Source organism: Argopecten irradians, chromosome 6 (genome assembly GCF_041381155.1).
Source record: "Argopecten irradians isolate NY chromosome 6, Ai_NY, whole genome shotgun sequence".
Classification (NCBI taxonomy): Eukaryota; Metazoa; Mollusca; class Bivalvia; order Pectinida; family Pectinidae; genus Argopecten; species Argopecten irradians.
The window spans coordinates 47,453,488-47,468,203 of NC_091139.1; the positions used below are offsets into that span (position 1 = coordinate 47,453,488).

At 34.0% G+C, this 14,716-nt stretch overlaps 1 protein-coding gene across 1 annotated transcript in view; it reads right to left on the reverse strand.

The window, feature by feature from the left end:
• Positions 1-289: 289 nt before the first annotated feature.
• LOC138326571 (phosphotriesterase-related protein-like) overlaps positions 290-14,716 on the reverse strand; it is a 37,741-nt gene continuing 23,314 nt past the window's right edge. Inside the window, exons 5-10 of the mRNA XM_069272669.1 lie at positions 14,097-14,120; positions 13,928-13,952; positions 9,740-9,867; positions 9,067-9,241; positions 2,862-3,079; positions 290-706 (exon numbers count right to left, since the gene is read on the reverse strand). Coding sequence (XP_069128770.1) covers positions 563-706; positions 2,862-3,079; positions 9,067-9,241; positions 9,740-9,867; positions 13,928-13,952; positions 14,097-14,120 — 714 coding nt within the window. The 3' untranslated portion in view covers positions 290-562. The remainder of the gene's footprint in view (positions 707-2,861; positions 3,080-9,066; positions 9,242-9,739; positions 9,868-13,927; positions 13,953-14,096; positions 14,121-14,716) is intronic.

Consider the following 14,716-nt stretch of genomic DNA (forward strand, 5'->3'; position numbering starts at 1 on the left):
GATGGGAATTAAAGTTTTGGTTTGTGTGTATAACGGCACTTTACATCAAACCTTCCTGGATGGGAATTAAAGTTTTGGTTTGTGTGTATAACGTCACTTTACATCAAACCTTCCTGGCTGGGAATTAAAGTTTTGGTATGTGTGTATAACGACTATTTACATCAAACCTTCCCGGATGGGAGTTGAAGTTTTGGTACATTGTATGTGAGTATGACGTTGCTTTATATCAAACCTTCTTGGATGGAAATTAAAGTTTTGGTTTGTGTGTATAACGGCACTTTACATCAAACCTTCCTGAAACTCTTTATTAGAAAGTAACAATGCAAATACATTTGTCCATATACAAGGATAATTAAGTTATTTGTAGAAACAATCAGAATATTAAATGTTTTTGAAATGTCTCTTTTTCCATTTCGTGTAAAGAAATAAGTAATTCTGTTTTGAATTTAAAATTATTCATGTGGAATTAAATATGGATTATAATTCTCTGTTTAAATACATGTGCTGTATCTACATTAAATCCGATTAACAGCCAATTGAAAAAAAAAGGCTGAGAAAGCTGTCAGTTTGGAGGGAGGAAGGACAGCCATCTTTGAGGATTATCTACAACCATTTTCTGTGCCACTGTTTTGGAAATGCCTCGTTGCTCCATCTTTGGAAGGATATTCAGCAATATGTGGGAGAATCCATGACCACCATATTTCATCTGAATGTTAAAAGTAAAGGATTTACATTAACCGTTAGTAGAACATAGATTTACATTAACCGTTAGTAGAACATAGATTTGTTTAGTCATACACTACAATGTTGTAAATGGCAGAGGTCCAATTTTTAAAAAAAATTCATTTTTCATTCCTTTTCTTCAATAATATCTGAGATCTTCCAAGAACTTTTAAAATGTACCTGTTTCTATATGTAACCAATTTTGTAATTCTGCAAGTGTTTGTGATTTACACTTTATATTACTATTGGATGTTATAATCTTCTCATCAAGCTTTTAGTTCAATTTTAATATCATTTTTTAGACTGCTGAAGTTCAGTTCTTTTTCAAGACAATAAAGTTGTAAATGTATTGCTTTACTAAAAGCAATATCACATTTCAATATGAACATTAGTATGTGCACTATCTTGTTTGCCGAAAATAAATTCCTGTTTTCAAATCTAAGACCTAAATTATTGGTATTATTATCGAAATTCTCAATTGTTCAATTAAAATTGATACATTTTCACAGTCCTAAAATATATGAGTGATTGTTTCTGGACATGTTTTACAAAATGCCCAAAGATGTTTGTTTGATTTACCAATTCTTAAGTAATATACATACAAGAGTGCTGTAGGTGACAGATGTTAAGTATTACTAGGATATATGTACATACAAGAGGGCATTTAGTGACAGATGTTAAATATTAATAAGATACATACAAGAGGGAAGTTAGTGACAGATGTTAAATATTAATAAGATACATACAAGAGGGCATTTAGTGACAGATGTTAAATACTGATAAGATACATACAAGAGGGAAGTTAGTGACAGATGTTAAATATTAATAAGATACATACAAGAGGGCATTTAGTGACAGATGTTAAATATTAATAAGATACATACAAGAGGGCATTTAGTGATAGATGTTAAATACTGATAAGATACATACAAGAGGGAAGTTAGTGACAGATGTTAAATATTAATAAGTAATATACATACAAGAGGGCTGTTAGTGGCATAGTTTAAATATTAGTAATATACATACAAGAGGGCTGTTAGTGGCAGATGTTAAATATTAGTAATATACATACAAGAAGGCTGTTAGTGGCAGAGGTTAAATATTAGTAATATACATACAAGAAGGCTGTTAGTGGCATAGTTTAAATATTAGTAATATACATACAAGAAGGCTGTTAGTGGCAGAGGTTAAATATTAGTAATATACATACAAGAGGGCTGTTAGTGGCATAGGTTAAATATTAGTAATATACATACAAGAAGGCTGTTAGTGGCAGAGGTTAAATATTAGTAATATACATACAAGAGGACTGTTAGTGACAGATGTTAAATATTAGTAATATACATACAAGAAGGCTGTTAGTGGCAGATGTTAAATATTAGTAATATACATACAAGAAGGCTGTTAGTGGCAGAGGTTAAATATTAGTAATATACATACAAGAGGACTGTTAGTGGCAGAGGTTAAATATTAGTAATAAACATACAAGAAGGACTGTTAGTGACAGATGTTAAATATTAGTAATAAACATACAAGAGAACTGTTAGTGACAGATGTTTAATATTAGTAATATACATACAAGAGGACTGTTAGTGGCAGATGTTAAATATTAGTAATATACATACAAGAGGACTGTTAGTGGCAGATGTTAAATATTAGTAATATACATACAAGAGGACTGTTAGTGGCAGATGTTAAATATTAGTAATATACATACAAGAGGACTGTTAGTGACAGATGTTTAATATTAAAAAGATACATACAAGAGTGGCAGAGGTTAAATATTAGTAATATACATACAAGAGGACTGTTAGTGACAGATGTTTAAATATTAGTAATATACATACAAGAAGGCTGTTAGTGGCATAGTTTAAATATTAGTAATATACATACAAGAGAGCTGTTAGTGACAGATGTTAAATATCAATGATATACATACAAGAGGGTTGTTAGTGACAGAGGTTAAATATTAGTAATCTACACTCAAGACAGCAGTTAGTGACAGATGTAAAATATCAATAAGATGCATACAAGAGTGACCTCGACAACTAATACAGAATAACCTATGTTAGAAGAATACTGCATGTCATATCTGTGTAGCGACAATTTGATGGTAAAATCTTCTTAGTGAACCTTACCAGCCTTTGTTTGGTGTGTATATCATGAGCGATTGTTACGCGGTCCTCAAAGCCAGCATAAACAAGAGACTTGATCCGTCTAATTCTCTCTGCATCATTTGGCATGTCCAAACTTTCACAAAACTGGTAATGTGAATTTTCTACCCCGAAGAGGTCATATTCACAATAGCAGCCAAGTCTGGCAAAATCTATGAGGCGATCTATGTCACTGATAGTCCCTGGAAAGGTCAACATAAGTTATAATGATACATCTATAATGCAATTTACAATACACATGACTATTTATTACTATATACTATACTGTAAATGTACTCTGTGTACTATTTATGAAAAGTACTATCTAAGTAAGACACCTGATAACTTACTATCTAAGTGAGACACCTGATTACTTACTATCTAAGTGAGACACCTGATTACTTACTATCTAAGTGAGACACCTGATTACTTACTATCTAAGTGAGACACCTGATTACTTACTATCTAAGTGAGACACCTGATTACTTACTATCTAAGTGAGACACCTGATTACTTACTATCTAAGTGAGACACCTGATTACTTACTATCTAAGTGAGACACCTGATTACTTACTATCTAAGTGAGACACCTGATTAATTACTATCTAAGGTGAGACACCTGATTAATTACTATCTAAGTAAGAGACACCTGATTACTTACTATCTAAGTGAGACACCTGATTACTTACTATCTAAGTGAGACACCTGATTACTTACTATCTAAGTGAGACACCTGATTACTTACTATCTAAGTGAGACACCTGATTACTTACTATCTAAGTGAGACACCTGATTACTTACTATCTAAGTGAGACACCTGATTACTTACTATCTAAGTGAAACACCTGATTACTTACTATCTAAGTGAGACACCTGACCAGTGATTACTTACTATCTAAGTGAGACACCTGATTACTTACTATCTAAGTGAGACACCTGATTACTTACTATCTAAGTGAGACACCTGATTACTTACTATCTAAGTGAGACACCTGATTACTTACTATCTAATGAGACACCTGATTAATTACTATCTAAGTGTGACACCTGATTTCTTACTATCTAAGTGATACACCTGATTACTTACTATCTAAGTGAGACACCTGATTACTTACTATCTAAGTGAGACACCTGATTACTTACTATCTAAGTGAGACACCTGATTACTTACTATCTAAGTGATACACCTGATTACTTACTATCTAAGTGATACACCTGATTACTTACTATCTAAGTGATACACCTGATTACTTACTATCTAAGTGAGACACCTGATTAATTACTATCTAAGTGAGACACCTGATTATTAATTACTATCTAAGTGAGACACCTGATTACTTACTATCTAAGTGAGACACCTGATTACTTACTATCTAAGTGAGACACCTGATTACTTACTATCTAAGTGAGACACCTGATTACTTACTATCTAAGTGAGACACCTGATTACTTACTATCTAAGTGAGACACCTGATTACTTACTATCTAAGTGAGACACCTGATTACTTACTATCTAAGTGAGACACCTGATTACTTACTATCTAAGTGAGACACCTGATTACTTACTATCTAAGTGAGACACCTGATTACTTACTATCTAAGGTGAGACACCTGATTACTTACTATCTAAGTGAGACACCTGATTACTTACTATCTAAGTGAGACACCTGATTACTTACTATCTAAGTGAGACACCTGATTACTTACTATCTAAGTGAGACACCTGATTACTTACTATCTAAGTGAGACACCTGATTACTTACTATCTAAGTGAGACACCTGATTACTTACTATCTAAGTGAGACACCTGATTACTTACTATCTAAGTGAGACACCTGATTACTTACTATCTAAGTGAGACACCTGATTACTTACTATCTAAGTGAGACACCTGATTACTTACTATCTAAGTGAGACACCTGATTACTTACTATCTAAGTGAGACACCTGATTACTTACTATCTAAGTGAGACACCTGATTACTTACTATCTAAGTGAGACACCTGATTACTTACTATCTAAGTGAGACACCTGATTACTTACTATCTAAGTGAGACACCTGATTACTTACTATCTAAGTGAGACACCTGATTACTTACTATCTAAGTGAGACACCTGATTACTTACTATCTAAGTGAGACACCTGATTACTTACTATCTAAGTGAGACACCTGATTACTTACTATCTAAGTGAGACACCTGATTACTTACTATCTAAGTGAGACACCTGATTACTTACTATCTAAGTGAGACACCTGATTACTTACTATCTAAGTGAGACACCTGATTACTTACTATCTAAGTGAGACACCTGATTACTTACTATCTAAGTGAGACACCTGATTACTTACTATCTAAGTGAGACACCTGATTACTTACTATCTAAGTGAGACACCTGATTACTTACTATCTAAGTGAGACACCTGATTAGATTACTTACTATCTAAGTGAGACACCTGATTACTTACTATCTAAGTGAGACACCTGATTACTTACTATCTAAGTGAGACACCTGATTACTTACTATCTAGGTGAGACACCTGATTACTTACTATCTAAGTGAGACACCTGATTACTTACTATCTAAGTGAGACACCTGATTACTTACTTACTATCTAAGTGAGACACCTGATTACTTACTATCTAAGTGAGACACCTGATTACTTACTATCTAAGTGAGACACCTGATTACTTACTATCTAAGTGAGACACCTGATTACTTACTATCTAAGTGAGACACCTGATTACTTACTATCTAAGTGAGACACCTGATTACTTACTATCTAAGTGAGACACCTGATTACTTACTATCTAAGTGAGACACCTGATTACTTACTATCTAAGGTGAGACACCTGATTACTTACTATCTAGGTGAGACACCTGATTATATTACTATCTAAGTGAGACACCTGATTATTTTACTATCTAAGTGAGACACCTGATTACTTACTATCTAAGTGAGACACCTGATTACTTACTATCTAAGTGAGAAACCTGATTACTTACTATCTAAGTGAGACACCTGATTACTTACTATCTAAGTGAGACACCTGATTACTTACTATCTAAGGAGACACCTTGATTACTTACTATCTAAGTGAGACACCTGATTACTTACTATCTAAGTGAGACACCTGATTACTTACTATCTAAGTGAGACACCTGATTACTTACTATCTAAGTGAGACACCTGATTACTTACTATCTAAGGGAGACACCTGATTACTTACTACTGATTTACTGATTATTTACTTATCTAAGTGACGACACCTGATTACCTTACTATCTAAGTGAGACACCTGATTACCTTACTATCTAGAGTGAGACACCTGATTACTTACTATCTTAAGTGAGACACCTGATATAACTTTACTATCGTAAGTGAGACACCTATGATTACTTACTATCTAAGTGAGAACACCTGATCTACTTACTATCTAAGTGAGAAAAACCTGTTTACTTACTATCTAAGTGGAGACACCTGATTACTTACGTATCTAAGTGAGGCACACCTGATTACGTTACTATCTAGTGAGGGAGGTCTCACCTGATTACACGTCTATAGTGGAGACACTTGATTACTTACTATCTAAGTGAGAACCACCTGATTACTTACTATCTAGGGAGACCCACCGTGATTACTTACTATCTAAGTGAGACACCTGATCTAAGGGAGTACCTGATTACTTACTATCTAAGTGAGATTACTACTATCTAATAGGTGAGACCACCGGATTACTTACTATCTAAGTGAGACACCTGATTACTTACTATCTAAGTGAGAACACCTGAGTGATTACTTATCTAGATGAGAGGACACGGCATTAATTACTATCTAAGTGAGACACCAGATTAATTAACTACGTCGATAACTGGATACACCTCGGTTTAAGCCTTACTTTCTAAGTGTGACAACCTGATTACTTACTACATCTCAGTTGAGACACCTGAGTAAATTTCTATCTAAGTGAGACAACGGATTAATTACTAATCTAAGTGAGGACCACCTGATTTACTACTATCTAAGTGATACCACCTTGATTGTTTACTATCTAAGTGAATACACCTTGATTACTTAACAATTCAAAGTGAGACACCTGATATCCTTACTATCTATAAGTGATAAAACATGATTAAGTACTAATATCAAGGTAGACACCTGATTAATTACTTTCTAACTGAGGACACCTGGATTAACTTACTTTCTCTAAGTGAGACACACACTAATTACATTTCTATCTTAGTGAGACACCATGATTTTAATTGACTATCTAAGTGAGACACCTCGACTGAATTACTATTCTAAGGGATTACAACCAGATTACTTACCAGATGTACTATTAAGTGAGACAACTGATTACTTAATAAGTCAGTGATACGATGATTACTTACTATTTAAGTGAAGACACCTCTATTAATTACTAATCCTAAAGGGAGACACCTGGATTATACTCTACTATCTAAGTGGAGAACCTGATTAGTACTATCTCTTAAGTGAGACACCATGTTACTTACTATCTAGGTGAGACCACTGATTATATTACTATCTAAGTGCAAACACCTGATTAACCTAGTACTATATAAGTGAGGGCACCTGATTACTTTCTAGCTATGTGTGGACTCCTGATTTTCTTACTATCTATGTAGAAACCTGATTACTTTTACTTCTGAGTGAGACACCTGATAAACTTATATCTAAGTGTGAACACAAGAGATTACTTACTATCTAAGTGACCCTATTAATATACCCCAAAGAGATTAGTGATAAATGAGAATTGTCTATTAATATTACTTACTATCTATTGTAGTCTATTATTACCTACTATCTAATGTGACACCTGATGACTATTATATGAGATACACCTGATTACTTACTATCTAAGTGAATTTGATTACTATTATTATATTACCCAAACTAGTGAGACACCTGAAACTTACTATCTAAGTGAGAGTTGATTACTTAGAATCTAATTACCTGATTACTTACTATCTATAATAAGAGACACCTGAGATATTACTATGTAGTGAGATTGATTACTATTAATATTACCCCAAAGAAGTAGTGAGACACCTGATTACTTACTATCTAAGTGAGACACCTAACAGATGAAATACTTACTATCTATAAGTTACCCCAAAGAGACCTGATTACTTACTATCTATTATTGAGTACAAACCTGATTAATTACTTACTATCTAAAAGAGACACCTGATTACTTACTATCTAAAAGAGAGAACCTGATTTACTATTATATCTAAGTGAGACACCTGATTTACTTACTATCTAAGTGAGACACCTGATTACTTACTATCTATATTACCAAAGATTACTTACTATCTAATTGTGATTGATCTATTATTATATTACCTAAAGAGAGAGACACCTGATTACTTATTCTAAGTGATTACATATTACCCCTATCTAAGTGAGACACCTGATATTTCTATATATAACCCCCAAAGAGATACAAGAGAATTGTGATTAATTTATTAATATTACTTCTAGTGTATTGGATCTATTATTACTTACAAAGAGAGTAAGAGACACCTGATTATTTACTATTAAGTGAGAACTATTTAATTATTTACCCTATAAATAACTAAAGAGAGAATTGTGATTGGTTTATTAATATTAACCCCAAAGAGACTTACTATCTAAGTGAGAATTGTGATTGGTACTTATATCTAATTACACCTGATTACTTACTATCTAAGTGAGACACCTGATTACCCAAATTGGTCTGATTACTTACTATACTAAAAGAGACAATGAGAGAAGTGTGATTGGTCTATTAATATACCCCAAAGAGAGATTATTAATAGAGAGAATTGATTATTTTCTATCTTGAGTCTATTGATTATTACCCCTAAGAGTGAGAGAGACCTGATTGATTGGTCTATATATCTAAGTAGACACCCCTGATAAATTTACTTACTATAATAAACCCCAAAAGATTGAGACACCTGATTACTTACTATCTAAGAGATACACCTGATTACTTACTATCTAAGAGAGAGACACCTGAGATTACTATTGGTCTATTATTATTACCCAAAGAGAGTTAGAGAGAACCTGATTACTTATTATCTAAGTGACCCCAAACCTGAATTAGATTATCTAAGGATTACTTACTATCTAAGTGAGACACCTGATTACTTACTATCTAAGGGAGACACCTGATTACTTACTATCTAAGTGAGACATGATCAACTTGTCCACCCTTCCTCCAGCCTCCTGGTAAATACGAACCAAATCAAATGGTGCATCAGGGTGTCGGCCAGGATGGAAGATTACTGGACAGCCCAGGTCTTGTTGTACCATTCCAGAGGCTTGGACTGCTCGCTTCTCAGATTCTGAAAGAATAAATCATATTCCAAGAGATTACAGAGAATTGATTGGTCTCATTAATATTATCTAATCAAATCAGTTAGAGAGAATTGAAAATTACATTATGTTTATAGTTAAAGCTACAAACAGTTTTTGATGTATAAAAAAAAAATGTCGTTTGAGAATTGTAGCTTTTTAAATGAAGATATTTCTACTTTGAACTTTGTTATGACTGAAAAATAGTTTTACATAAATATTGATTTTTTTTGGCAAAAAGAATAATAAGATAGATTCCAAAGCTGATACTTTGTGTCCCAGAAAAACTCTAAAATTTGGTGATCCTAATCTAAAGACCTTACACAATTACAGTCACATATCTACTGAAGAGAGTAAAATGTCAATAATTTATAACACCACCTTTTTCCTTATTACACAAAGTCACAATTGTGATTTGGACAATTAAATATCTGGTATATGAAAGTTGATTATATCTAACTGTTAAGTGCCCCCAGGAGCAGCCAATCTCCCCTATACAGCCACACTTGATATCTGTATCATCACAGCCAGTCCCCCTCCGATGTATTCGTACATCACAGCAGCCATTTCCTCAATTGTTTTACATGGCAACAGTTTCTGGTCGTCCTCCTTCTCTACATCAAAACCTAGAAATCAAATTGTTTTACAACTTTCACATTTAGTACCAAGTTGTCGATTACTCTATGCTATAAAAGTCTTATTACACATTGTTTTAATTTTGATGCCCTATCTATTCTTAACATTTTTCTTTCCATTTCTATAATAGAAAACCAAACTTTTATTTTTTTTTTTACTTCATTAGCCCCAAACTTATTGAACTCTAAATAAAAACCAAATCAATTGTTTTACATTAACAGAATTTACATGAGTCCTCTCTGTATATGTAATTTATCAAAACGAGTTCAATTGTTTTACCTTGACACAAACCTTTAGTGAGTGGCATATGAAATTATTTAATCGAGTTTCAAAACCAAAAATGTATTAGTTTCACAAGTGTACAGATTAGCCCCCTCCTCCATTACTCTACATCAAAACCAATAACTATTTTTTACCTTACAAATTAAGTAAAACTTTAAATTTCGTCTGTATCAAAACAGTACAAATCTGCCTCGGATTGGCAATTTTCCGTATAAGACAATCATGTGACGTCATATAAAGATGATGATATCAAAACTACATCAAAACCAAAATAGTTTTACGATTGTAATTGACACATGTAGTCCCTTACATTACTATTTATGACATCAAACCATGTGACATGTGCTGGATAGGTCAGTTATGTGATAAACTAGATAATTAAGAGTGATATTCAAAACAGTAAGTGCATTACACAAGGGAAATTATGATTTGAGATATGGTCTTTTATTATACCCAAAAATTGAGTAAACCTTAGAGAATTAGTGATTTGGTATATAAATAATACCCCAAAGAAAATAGAGAATTGTGTTGGTCTTACACAGATTAGCCCCCTCCTCCATTACTCTAGAGAGATCAAGAGACCAAACTGTGTTAGGTTTAATTAATACCTTAGCTCGCAAAGAGAGTAAACGATAATTTGCGATTGGTCTATTAATATAACCCCAAAGAGAGTTAAGACGAAGTGAATGTTATCTATTAATATAAGCCCCAAGAGAGATTAAAAGCGAAAGTGAGAGTGGTCCTATCAATAATAACCCAAAAGAACAGAGAGAATGTGATTGAGGTCTATAATATTACCTCCAAAAGAGAGTAGAGAAGAGTTATTGGTTCTACACAATTAGCCCCCTCCTCCATTACTCTACATCAAAACCAAATCTATTTACCTTACACAATTAGCCCCCTCCTCCATTACTCTACATCAAAACCAAATCTATTGTTTTACCTTACACAATTAGCCCCTCCTCCATTACTCTACATCAAAACCAAATCTATTGTTTGACCTTACACAATTAGCCCCCTCCTCCATTACTCTACATCAAAACCAAATCTATTGTTTTACCTTACACAATTAGTCCCTCCTCCATTACTCTACATCAAAACCAAATCTATTGTTTTACCTTACACAATTAGTCCCTCCTCCATTACTCTACATCAAAACCAAATCTATTGTTTTACCTTACACAATTAGTCCCTCCTCCATTACTCTACATCAAAACCAAATCTATTGTTTTACCTTACACAATTAGCCCCCTCCTCCATTACTCTACATCAAAACCAAATCTATTGTTTTACCTTACACAATTAGCCCCTCCTCCATTACTCTACATCAAAACCAAATCTATTGTTTGACCTTACACAATTAGCCCCCTCCTCCATTACTCTACATCAAAACCAAATCTATTGTTTTACCTTACACAATTAGCCCCCTCCTCCATTACTCTACATCAAAACCAAATCTGTTGTTTTACCTTACACAATTAGTCCCCTCCTCCATTATACTCTACATCAAAACCAAATCTATTGTTTTACCTTACACAATTAGCCCCCTCCTCCATTACTCTACATCAAAACCAAATCTATTGTTTTACCTTACACAATTAGCCCCCTCCTCCATTACTCTACATCAAAACCAAATCTATTGTTTTACCTTACACAATTAGCCCCCTCCTCCATTACTCTACATCAAAACCAAATCTATTGTTTTACCTTACACAATTAGCCCCCTCCTCCATTACTCTACATCAAAACCAAATCTATTGTTTTACCTTACACAATTAGTGGCCTCCTCCATTACTCTACATCAAAACCAAATCTATTGTTTTACCTTACACAATTAGTCCCTCCTCCATTACTCTACATCAAAACCAAATCTATTGTTTGACCTTACACAATTAGCCCCCTCCTCCATTACTCTACATCAAAACCAAATCTTTGTTTTACCTTACCAATTACACATAATCTAATCCCTCCTCCAATTACTCTACCACATCAAAACCAAATCTATTGTTTTACCTTACACAATTAGTCCCCTCCTCCATTACTCTACATCAAAACCAAATCTATTGTTTTACCTTACACAATTAGCCCTCCTCCATTACTCTACATCAAAACCAAATCTATTGTTTTACCTTACACAATTACCCCTCCTCCATTACTCTACATCAAAACCAAATCTATTGTTTTACCTTACACAATTACCCTCCTCCATTACTCTACATCAAAACCAAATCTATTGTTTTACCTTACACAATTAGTGGCCTCCTCCATTACTCTACATCAAAACCAAATCTATTGTTTGACCTTACACAATTAGTCCACCCTCCTCCATTACTCTACATCAAAACCAAATCTATTGTTTTACCTTACACAATTAGTCCCTCCTCCATTACTCTACATCAAAACCAAATCTATTGTTTGACCTTACCTTACACAATTAGCCCCTCCTCCATTACTCTACATCAAAACCAAATCTATTGTTTTACCTTACACAATTAGCCCCTCCTCCATTACTCTACATCAAAACCAAATCTATTGTTTTACCTTACACAATTAGTCCCCTCCTCCATTACTCTACATCAAAACCAAATCTATTGTTTTACCTTACACAATTAGCCCCTCCTCCATTACTCTACATCAAAACCAAATCTATTGTTTGACTTACACAATAGCTCCTTACACACAATAACCATCCCTCCTCCATTACTCCTATCACATCAAAACCAAATCTATTGTTTGACCTTACACAATTAGTCCCCCTCCTCCATTTCTCTACATCAAAACCAAATCTATTGTTTTACCTTACACAATTAGTCCCTCCTCCATTACTCTACATCAAAACCAAATCTATTGTTTTACCTACACAATTAGCCCTCCTCCATTACTCTACATCAAAACCAAATCTATTGTTTTACCTTACACAATTAGCCCTCCTCCATTACTCTACATCAAAACCAAATCTATTGTTTTGACCTTACACAATTACCCCTCCTCCATTACTCTACATCAAAACCAAATCTATTGTTTTACCTTACACAATTAGCCCCCTCCTCCATTACTCTACATCAAAACCAAATCTATTGTTTTACCTTACACAATTAGCCCCCTCCTCCATTACTCTACATCAAAACCAAATCTATTGTTTTACCTTACAATTAGTCCTCCTCCATTACTCTACATACCTACACAATTAGCCCTCCTCCATTACTCTACATCAAAACCAAATCTATTGTTTTGACCTTACACAATTAGTCCCCTCCTCCATTACTCTACATCAAAACCAAATCTATTGTTTTACCTTACACAATTAGTCCCCTCCTCCATTACTCTACATCAAAACCAAATCTATTGTTTTACCTTACACAATTAGTGGCCTCCTCCATTACTCTACATCAAAACCAAATCTATTGTTTTACCTTACACAATTAGCCCCCTCCTCCATTACTCTACATCAAAACCAAATCTATTGTTTTACCTTACACAATTAGTCCCTCCTCCATTACTCTACATCAAAACCAAATCTATTGTTTTACCTTACACAATTAGTCCCTCCTCCATTACTCTACATCAAAACCAAATCTATTGTTTTACCTTACACAATTAGTCCCTCCTCCATTACTCTACATCAAAACCAAATCTATTGTTTTACCTTACACAATTAGTCCCTCCTCCATTACTCTACATCAAAACCAAATCTATTGTTTTACCTTACACAATTAGCCCCCTCCTCCATTACTCTACATCAAAACCAAATCTATTGTTTTACCTTACCACAATTAGCCCCTCCTCCATTACTCTACATCAAAACCAAATCTATTGTTTTACCTTACACAATTAGCCTCCCCATTACTCACATCAAAACCAATCTATTTTTTACCTTACACAATTAGCCCCCTCTCCATTACTCTACATCAAAACCAAATCTATTGTTTTACCTTACACAATTAGTCCCTCCTCCATTACTCTACATCAAAACCAAATCTATTGTTTTACCTTACACAATTAGCCCCCTCCTCCATTACTCTACATCAAAACCAAATCTGTTGTTTTACCTTACACAATTAGTCCACTCCTCCATTATACTCTACATCAAAACCAAATCTATTGTTTTACCTTAGTTAGTCCCCTCTGCCATTACTCTACATCAAAACCAAATCTATTGTTTTACCTGACACAATTAGTCCCCTCCATCATAACTCTACATCAAAACTAAATCTATTGTTTTACCTTACACAATTAGTCCCTTCTCCATTACTGTACATCAAAACCAAATCCATCGTTCCCTGCCCACAAAGACGTTCAAAGTCAAATTTGGTTACATTCCATACAAAACTCTATGACTATAGTAGCGATTTAAAGGATTAACCTCTATTTCCTCTATTGGGCTCCGCCCCTTCTGCCCGGGGGGTCAGAGCCAAAAATTATACCAACTCTGTTCCCCTTCTCCCCCCCAGGATGTTTCTGGCCAAAATTGGTTACATTCTATGCAGAACTCTATGACTAGTAGCGATTTAAAGGCTTTACCTCTATTTTCCCTATTTGACCCAACCCCTAATGCCC